Source organism: Coregonus clupeaformis, unplaced genomic scaffold, assembly GCF_020615455.1.
Source record: "Coregonus clupeaformis isolate EN_2021a unplaced genomic scaffold, ASM2061545v1 scaf0483, whole genome shotgun sequence".
Classification (NCBI taxonomy): domain Eukaryota; kingdom Metazoa; phylum Chordata; class Actinopteri; order Salmoniformes; family Salmonidae; genus Coregonus; species Coregonus clupeaformis.
The window spans coordinates 146,447-156,051 of record NW_025533938.1 but is presented as its reverse complement, the minus strand read 5'-3'; the positions used below and the strand labels follow the sequence as shown (position 1 = coordinate 156,051).

The following is a 9,605-nucleotide window of genomic DNA, read 5'->3' as shown; positions in this document are numbered from 1 at the left end:
CATCTGTGTGGTGTTGTGTTAGGCCTACTGCTGCTAGGTAGCTCTCTCTGCTCTCTCCCTCCCCTCTGTCTGTCCTTGATTGCAGGAGTGAAGTCTGGTGTGCGGGAGTCAGGGTTCCAGCTGCAGCTCATTCACCATAATCACCTCAGCCTTTAAGACCCGGTCAAACTTACCACTCATCGTCAGATCATAGTCAAGACGACCATGTTAGTCTCGCTGCCGACTCAACCTGGTTATTTTTGCTCTTTGTGTTTTTGGCCTGTTCTATTTACTTTTTCTCCTGTGCCACAGATATTTGGAACCTGACTCCTGCCTCCGCTTCACTCCTGCCACCACCATCCTGCTCTCCACTACCGGACCTCTCTTTTGGACTCACCACGGACACTAGGACATTACGGTACCACACCTGCCCTGATCTGGATCTGTTACCCTCCCTGTAACCTGGACTTGCTCTTCCCCTATATTTGGAAACCTGGACTTTGAACATTGTAAATAAACCTGTTAACTTCTCTGGCTTGGTGTACTTGTCTGCATTTGGGTTCTTATCCAGTTAAATCATAACAGTATGATCTGACCATGATGAACCCAGCAGACAGTAGCTCGGATACCACCCCAGAGTGCACTCAAATTTGGACTGCCATAGCCAATCAGGGCATTTTACTTGGCCAACATGATACCCTGTTTAAGACGATTGCTGAGGACAGTCAGGTGCTGCTTAATCAGGTTCAATTACTCTCCAATCAAGTGTCTGCCCTTACTACCCCTTCAGCCCAGATCAGAGAGCCTTTTGTTCCTGCTCCAGAGCGCTATCATGGGAACCTGTGGCGATTTTTTGACTCAATGCTCGTTAGTGTTTGAACAACAGCCCCTCACCTACGCCTCAGAAAGAGCCCGTATTGCCTACCTTATCAACTCTACTAGCGGTTCCGCTCGTGCCTGGGGATCCGCGGTCCGGGAGAGTCAGTCGGACATTTGCAACGCTTACGTTGCCTTCACCACGGAGATGAGGAAGGTTTTTGACCACCCCGTACGAGGCAAGGAGGCTGCGAAACGGTTGTTTTCTCTTCGGCAGGGCGCTCGTAGTGTGGCGGAGATGGCAGTGGAGTTTCGGACTTCAGCAGCAGTGAGTGGTTGGAATGACGAGGCATTACAAGGAGTGTTCATCAATGCTTTGTCTGAGACTTTAAAAGATGAATTGGTGTCATATGATGAATCGCCTACGCTGGATAATCTTATTTCACTCACTATCAGGTTGGATAATCGGATTCGGGAGCGCCGCCGGGAGAGGAGTGTTAGTTCCAAGCAACCTGTCTGTCATCAACAAACTCCACCCTGCATCTTCCCTACGGAGAAAGCCGTGTCTTCCCGAGTCGATACGAGGAGCACTGAACCCGAAGCCATGGAGGTGGGTCGTGCACGGTTGTCCTCAGAGGAGCGTGCACGTCGTATTCAGGCTCGGGTCTGCCTGTATTGTGGAGAAGCTGGTCATTTCATTCCTTCCTGCCCAGTTCGTCCGGGAAAAGGGCCGGCTCATCATTAATGGGAGAAGTTTTGGTGAGCCGAGCAGCGGATTCTTCCTCTTCTCCCCGCATTCTGCTCCAGGCATCCCTCCAGTGGCAGTCCCAGAATTTCTCTGTTAGTGCGCTGATTGACTCTGGTGCCGACGAAAGCTTTTTGGATAGAGAGTGGGCTCAACAAATGGATTTGGAGACTGTTCCTATGGACTGTCCGCTGCAGGCTAAGGGTCTAAATGGACAATTGTTGACCCGTATTACCCATCAGACTGTTCCTGTTTGTCTTAGAGTGTCGGGAAATCATCAGGAGAACATTCAATTCCATATTACCGACTGCCCACAGACCCCCCTGGTCCTTGGTATCCCCTGGCTCATAAGACACAATCCACACATTGATTGGGTGACAGGTAGCATTGTTTCATGGAGCACATTTTGTCATGTGAATTGTTTGTGTTCTGCTCAGACTCCTGCCAGTACTGTGCCTCAACCTCCACTGGAGTCCATGGATCTTTCTGCTGTTCCTGACGTGTATCATGACCTGGCATCCGTTTTCTGCAAACACAGAGCTACTTCTCTTAATCCTCACCGACCTTACGACTGCGCCATTGACCTCCAGCCAGGAGCCCCGCTCCCAGCAGTCGCCTGTACAATCTCTCCCGGCCGGAGACGGAGGCTATGGAGAACTATATTCGGGACTCCTTGGCGGCAGGTATTATGCGTCCTTCCTCGTCACCTGTAGGAGCGGGATTCTTTTTTGTTGCTAAGAAGGATAAGACCCTCAGACCCTGTATTGATTACCGTGGACTTAACAACATCACCATTAAGAACAAGTATGCTCTGCCTTTGATTAATTCTGCTTTTCCCCTCCTTCATGGTGCTACCATCTTTACGAAACTGGATCTACGAAATGCGTATCACCTGGTGCGCATTCGTAAGGGTGATGAATGGAAGACTGCCTTCAACACACCCTTGGGACATTTTGAGTATCTGGTTATGCCTTTTGGGTTGTCCAATGCCCCTGCTGTTTTTCAGGCACTAGTCAATGATGTCCTTCGGGACATGTTGAATCGGTTTGTTTTTGTCTATCTGGATGATATCTTGATTTTCTCAGAGTCCTCCCAGGAACATGAACTGCATGTGCGCCAGGTGTTGCAAAGGTTGTTGGAGAACAAACTGTTTGTAAAGATGGAGAAATGTGAATTTCATGTGTCTGAGACTTCTTTTTTGGGTTACATCATAGCTCAGGGGGAGTTGAGGATGGACCCAGCTAAGATCTCTGCTGTCACGGACTGGCTAGCTCCCTCTACCCGCAAACAACTTCAACGATTCCTGGGGTTTGCGAACTTCTATAGGAGGTTCATCAAGGACTACAGCCGCATTGCTGCGCCACTCACCGCTCTCACCTCCATCTCACGACCGTTCGCTTGGAATGAAGGGGCCGAATCAGCGTTCGAAGAACTGAAACATCGCTTCGCCTCGGCTCCCATTCTGATGCAGCCGGACCCCGACCGCCAGTTTGTCGTGGAGGTGGATGCATCCGACACTGGGGTAGGTGCGGTGTTGTCACAACGTTCTCCTGAAGATAACAAACTGCATCCCTGTGCTTTTCTCTCAAGGAAACTTTCTCAGGCAGAGAGGAATTATGATGTTGGCAATCGTGAACTGCTCGCCGTTAAGCTGGCTCTCGAGGAGTGGCGACATTGGTTGGAGGGGGCGGAACAACCCTTCATCGTTTGGACGGATCATAAGAATCTGGCTTACCTTCAGTCAGCGAAGCAGCTCAACCCCCGTCAAGCCAGGTGGGCACTATTTTTTGGGAGATTCAATTTTTCTCTGTCTTACCGTCCTGGGTCACGCAACGTCAAGCCTGACGCCCTGTCTCGTGTTCATTCGGCTGTTGATACTGGTAGTAACCCTGAACCCATTTTGCCTCCTACCTGCAGTATTGCGGTCATCACATGTGACATCGAGGGGATTGTTAGACAGGCTCAACATCATCAAGCTGACCCTGGGAGGGGTCCTCCTAACCGGATGTTTGTCCCTGAGTCTGCTCGCTCCCAGGTACTTCAGTGGGCTCACTCGTCTCCCCTTACCTGTCACCCTGGAGTTTCGCGGACCCTTGACTTTGTGCGACGGAAGTTCTGGTGGGCCACGATGGAGGCGGACACTCGAGCCTTCATTGCTGCTTGTACGGTATGTGCACGAAGTAAAAACTCCACCCAGGCCAGCGCTGGTCATCTACGACCTCTACCTATACCCAGCCGGCCCTGGTCGAATATCGCTATGGAATTTGTCACTGGACTTCCCCCCTCATCTGGAAAGACTGTCATTCTTACGGTGATTGATCGTTTTTCTAAGTTCGCTCATTTTTTGGCCCTACCTAAACTGCCCACTGCCAGAGAGACGGCTGATATTTTGGTTGAACATGTGTTCCGCTCTCATGGTCTACCCACTGATATTGTCTCTGACAGGGGTCCCCAGTTTGTCTCCCAGGTGTGGAAAGCTTTCTGTAAAGCTTTGGGCATTACATCCTGCCTGTCCTCTGGATATCACCCCCAGACCAACGGGCAAGCCGAGAGAGCGAACCAGGAGATGGAGACCGCTCTTCGCTGTGTCACTGGGTCTAACCCTGGGTCATGGAGCTCCATGCTCCCCTGGGTGGAATATGCTCATAACACCTTGACTAACGCTTCCTCTGGTTTGTCTCCTTTTCTGTGTGCTCTGGGTTATCAACCTCCCCTGTTTCCTTCCCAAGAGAGGGAATTGGCGGTACCCTCGGTGCAGTCCCACATGCGCCGCTGCTTCAAGGTCTGGAGGAAGGCCAGGGTAGCTCTGTCCCGAGCTTTGGCGTACATGCAGAGGCAAGCCAACCGTCACCGGTCCCAGGCTCCCGGTTACTCTCCTGGTCAAGAGGTATGGCTGAAGTCACGGGACCTTCCATTGAAGGTGGAGTCTAAGAAGATGGCGCCTCGTTTTATAGGACCGTTCAAGATACTGTCTATTGTTAACCCCTGCGCGGTTAAGCTACAGCTTCCTGCCTCCCTACGGGTTCATTCCACCTTTCATGTTTCCCAGATTAAGCCTGTGTCGGTTAGCCCTCTGTGCCCGCCCTCTCGTCCCCCTCCTCCGCCCAGGATCGTGGGTGGGGGTCCGGTCTACACTGTCCGGCGAGGTCGTGGTTTCCAGTACCTGGTGGATTGGGAGGGTTATGGTCCTGAGGAACGTTCCTGGGTGCCCAGGAGCTTCATTGTGGATCCTGCTCTGGTCCGAGAGTTTCATAGGTTACATCCCGATAAACCCCGTCGGCCGCCAGGTGGCGTCCGTAGAGGGGGGGGGTACTGTTAGGCCTACTGCTGCTAGGTAGCTCTCTCTGCTCTCTCCCTCCCCTCTGTCTGTCCTTGATTGCAGGAGTGAAGTCTGGTGTGCGGGAGTCAGGGTTCCAGCTGCAGCTCATTCACCATAATCACCTCAGCCTTTAAGACCCGGTCAAACTTACCACTCATCGTCAGATCATAGTCAAGACGACCATGTTAGTCTCGCTGCCGACTCAACCTGGTTATTTTTGCTCTTTGTTTTTGGCCTGTTCTATTTACTTTTTCTCCTGTGCCACAGATATTTGGAACCTGACTCCTGCCTCCGCTTCACTCCTGCCACCACCATCCTGCTCTCCACTACCGGACCTCTCTTTTGGACTCACCACGGACACTAGGACATTACGGTACCACACCTGCCCTGATCTGGATCTGTTACCCTCCCTGTAACCTGGACTTGCTCTTCCCCTATATTTGGAAACCTGGACTTTGAACATTGTAAATAAACCTGTTAAAACTTCTCTGGCTTGGTGTACTTGTCTGCATTTGGGTTCTTATCCAGTTAAATCATAACATGTTGTTCCAGAGTATATAACCTCCTAACCATCTGTGTGCTGTTGTTCCAGAGTATATAACCTCCTAACCATCTGTGTGCTGTTGTTCCAGAGTATATAACCTCCTAACCATATGTGTGCTGTTGTTCCAGAGTATATAACCTCCTAACCATCTGTGTGCTGTTGTTCCAGAGTATATAACCTCCTAACCATCTGTGTGGTGTTGTTCCAGAGTATATAACCTCCTAACCATCTGTGTGGTGTTGTTCCAGAGTATATAACCTCCTAACCATCTGTGTGGTGTTGGTTAGGAGGTTATATACTCTGGAACAACACCACACAGATGGTTAGGAGGTTATACACCTGGAACAACACCACACAGATGGTTAGGAGGTTATACACCTGGAACAACACCACACAGATGGTTAGGAGGTTATACACCTGGAACAACACCACACAGATGGTTAGGAGGTTATACACCTGGAACAACACCACACAGATGGTTAGGAGGTTATATACTCTGGAACAACAGCACACAGATGGTTAGGAGGTTATATACTCTGGAACAACACCACACAGATGGTTAGGAGGTTATATACTCTGGAACAACACCACACAGATGGTTAGGAGGTTATATACTCTGGAACAACACCACACAGATGGTTAGGAGGTTATATACTCTGGAACAACAGCACACAGATGGTTAGGAGGTTATACACCTGGAACAACACCACACAGATGGTTAGGAGGTTATATACTCTGGAACAACACCACACAGATGGTTAGGAGGTTATATACTCTGGAACATCTGTGTTGTCCAACAGGCCATGGTTACTGACCCCTTCCCTGTGTTGTCCAACAGGCCATGCCTTCTGACCCCCTCCCTGTGTTGTCCAACAGGCCATGCCTTCTGACCCCCTCCCTGTGTTGTCCAACAGGCCATGCCTTCTGATCCCCTCTCTGTGTTGTCCAACAGGCCATGCCTTCTGACCCCCTCCCTGTGTTGTCCAACAGGCCATGCCTTCTGACCCCCTCCCTGTGTTGTCCAACAGGCCATGCCTTCTGACCCCCTCCCTGTGTTGTCCAACAGGCCATGGTTACTGACCCCTTCCCTGTGTTGTCCAACAGGCCATGCCTTCTGACCCCTTCCCTGTGTTGTCCAACAGGCCATGCCTTCTGACCCCTTCCCTGTGTTGTCCAACAGGCCATGGTTACTGACCCCTTCCCTGTGTTGTCCAACAGGCCATGGTTACTGACCCCTTCCCTGTGTTGTCCAACAGGCCATGCCTTCTGACCCCTTCCCTGTGTTGTCCAACAGGCCATGCCTTCTGACCCCTTCCCTGTGTTGTCCAACAGGCCATGGTTACTGACCCCTTCCCTGTGTTGTCCAACAGGCCATGGTTACTGACCCCTTCCCTGTGTTGTCCAACAGGCCATGCCTTCTGACCCCCTCCCTGTGTTGTCCAACAGGCCATGGTTACTGACCCCTTCCCTGTGTTGTCCAACAGGCCATGCCTTCTGACCCCCTCCCTGTGTTGTCCAACAGGCCATGCCTTCTGACCCCCTCCCTGTGTTGTCCAACAGGCCATGGTTACTGACCCCTTCCCTGTGTTGTCCAACAGGCCATGCCTTCTGACCCCCTCCCTGTGTTGTCCAACAGGCCATGCCTACAGCCTCCACAACCTGACCCAGGAACCTGCTGCTCTACACTTCACCAGGATTCTGGCAGAGAGCTCAGAGTGAGGCCTGGGGACCACAGCCAGGGGTTCAGAGTGAGGCCTGGGGACCACAGCCAGGGGTTCAGAGTGAGGCCTGGGGACCACAGCCAGGGGTTCAGAGTGAGGCCTGGGGACCACAGCCAGGGGTTCAGAGTGAGGCCTGGGGACCACAGCCAGGGGTTCAGAGTGAGGCCTGGGGACCACAGCCAGGGGTTCAGAGTGAGGCCTGGGGACCACAGCCAGGGGTTCAGAGTGAGGCCTGGGGACCACAGCCAGGGGTTCAGAGTGAGGCCTGGGGACCACAGCCAGGGGTTCAGAGTGAGGCCTGGGGACCACAGCCAGGGGTTCAGAGTGAGGCCTGGGGACCACAGCCAGGGGTTCAGAGTGAGGCCTGGGGACCACAGCCAGGGGTTCAGAGTGAGGCCTGGGGACCACAGCCAGGGGTTCAGAGTGAGGCCTGGGGACCACAGCCAGGGGTTCAGAGTGAGGCCTGGGGACCACAGCCAGGGGTTCAGAGTGAGGCCTGGGGACCACAGCCAGGGGTTCAGAGTGAGGCCTGGGGACCACAGCCAGGGGTTCAGAGTGAGGCCCTGGGACCACAGCCAGGGGTTCAGAGTGAGGCCTGGGGACCACAGCCAGGGGTTCAGAGTGAGGCCTGGGGACCACAGCCAGGGGTTCAGAGTGAGGCCTGGGGACCACAGCCAGGGGGTTCAGAGTGAGGCCTGGGGACCACAGCCAGGGGTTCAGATTGAGGCCTGGGGACCACAGCCAGGGGTTCAGAGTGAGGCCTGGGGACCACAGCCAGGGGTTCAGAGTGAGGCCTGGGGACCACAGCCAGGGGTTCAGAGTGAGGCCTGGGGACCACAGCCAGGGGTTCAGAGTGAGGCCTGGGGACCACAGCCAGGGGTTCAGAGTGAGGCCTGGGGACCACAGCCAGGGGTTCAGAGTGAGGCCTGGGGACCACAGCCAGGGGTTCAGAGTGAGGCCTGGGGACCACAGCCAGGGGTTCAGAGTGAGGCCTGGGGACCACAGCCAGGGGTTCAGAGTGAGGCCTGGGGACCACAGCCAGGGGTTCAGAGTGAGGCCTGGGGACCACAGCCAGGGGTTCAGAGTGAGGTCTGGGGACCACAGCCAGGGGTTCAGAGTGAGGTCTGGGGACCACAGCCAGGGGTTCAGAGTGAGGCCTGGGGACCACAGCCAGGGGTGCAGAGTGAGGTCTGGGGACCACAGCCAGGGGGTTCAGAGTGAGGCCTGGGGACCACAGCCAGGGGGTTCAGAGTGAGGTCTGGGGACCACAGCCAGGGGTTCAGAGTGAGGTCTGGGGACCACAGCCAGGGGTTCAGAGTGAGGTCTGGGGACCACAGCCAGGGGTTCAGAGTGAGGCCTGGGGACCACAGCCAGGGGTTCAGAGTGAGGCCTGGGGACCACAGCCAGGGGTTCAGAGTGAGGCCTGGGGACCACAGCCAGGGGTTCAGAGTGAGGCCTGGGGACCACAGCCAGGGGTTCAGAGTGAGGCCTGGGGACCACAGCCAGGGGTTCAGTACAGGACGATAGTGACAGGACAGAGAAGTGAAGGAGCCTTAAAAGTTTAGAAGAGGAAATAATATTACTTTTCTGATCTCACCTTGCACGTTTTACTATATGAACTTTGATTAAACGGGAAAATGTATTAAATAAATGATAAATAATATGGTCCAAATAATTTCGTAGTCCAGTATTTCATTAATTTAGATAATGTCTCATGGATCCGGTTAATTTCCCCTTGAAGCAGGTAGTTTGAGAACCTTCTCTTCTTTAATTTAGATCAAGGCACTATTTCTATGTTCTATTCAAAACGTTCAGACAGGGAAAGTAATGTATACGTCTAAAAATACCCACTATTTTTACCCATTATATTTTTGTAGTTGATACCAATGAAATACAGTGGGGTCAGAAATGATTGGATGAACCAAGATGAGCAAAAAAGACTAAAATAAATAACACAAATACTGAGCCATATTTTATGCTCCAATTTTTTTTTACAATTATGTTATTTTATACTAATATAATGGCTCAGGTAATAGATTTTTGTTTAATAAGTCATGTTTTCTTCTCAAAATGATAGGGGTCAAAATTATTGGCATCCCTGTTTTCAATACCTTTCAATACATCACCTTACGAGGATAACAGCACTGAACATTTTTCTGAAATTTTTTATGAGATTGGAAAACTAATTAACCATTTCTTTCTGGATTTTGATGTGTGCTTGGGGTCATTGTCTTGCTGGAAGATCTTGCGGTCAGGTAGAATATAATTCTTTGGCCATGCACACCAGTGGTGGGTTTGGCATTGAAATGAGAATGCATGAGCAGAAAATAACCCCTTACCTACTGTAAAATATGGTGGTGGATCTTTGATGTTTTGGGGCTATTTTGCTTCCACTGGTCCTGGAGCCCTTGTTAAGATCAATGGCATCATTAACTTTACCCAGTACCAGGACATTTTAGCCAAAAAGTGGATCATCCAGCA

At 52.0% G+C, this 9,605-nt stretch overlaps 1 protein-coding gene across 1 annotated transcript; it reads right to left on the bottom strand.

Moving 5' to 3' along the window:
• Nucleotides 1-5,694: 5,694 nt before the first annotated feature.
• On the bottom strand, nucleotides 5,695-8,988 carry LOC123484885 (early nodulin-75-like). Its single transcript, XM_045215614.1, has 4 exons — nucleotides 8,985-8,988; nucleotides 8,323-8,580; nucleotides 7,068-8,281; nucleotides 5,695-5,859 (listed from the first exon to the last, which is right to left on the bottom strand). Exons 1-4 carry the CDS (start codon nucleotides 8,986-8,988, stop codon nucleotides 5,695-5,697), a joined length of 1,641 nt encoding a protein of 546 aa, XP_045071549.1.
• Nucleotides 8,989-9,605: the final 617 nt, after the last annotated feature.

What these genes read in the sequence shown, in the direction of transcription:
- LOC123484885 (XM_045215614.1), bottom strand. An exon ending in CTCTGAACCCCCTGGCTGTG is followed by an intron (nt 8,282 to 8,322) that starts GTCCCCAGACCT and finishes TGTGGTCCCCAG; the next exon opens with GCCTCACTCTGAACCCCTGG. An exon ending in GTAGAGCAGCAGGTTCCTGG is followed by an intron (nt 5,860 to 7,067) that starts GTCAGGTTGTGG and finishes GTGTTGTTCCAG; the next exon opens with GTGTATAACCTCCTAACCAT.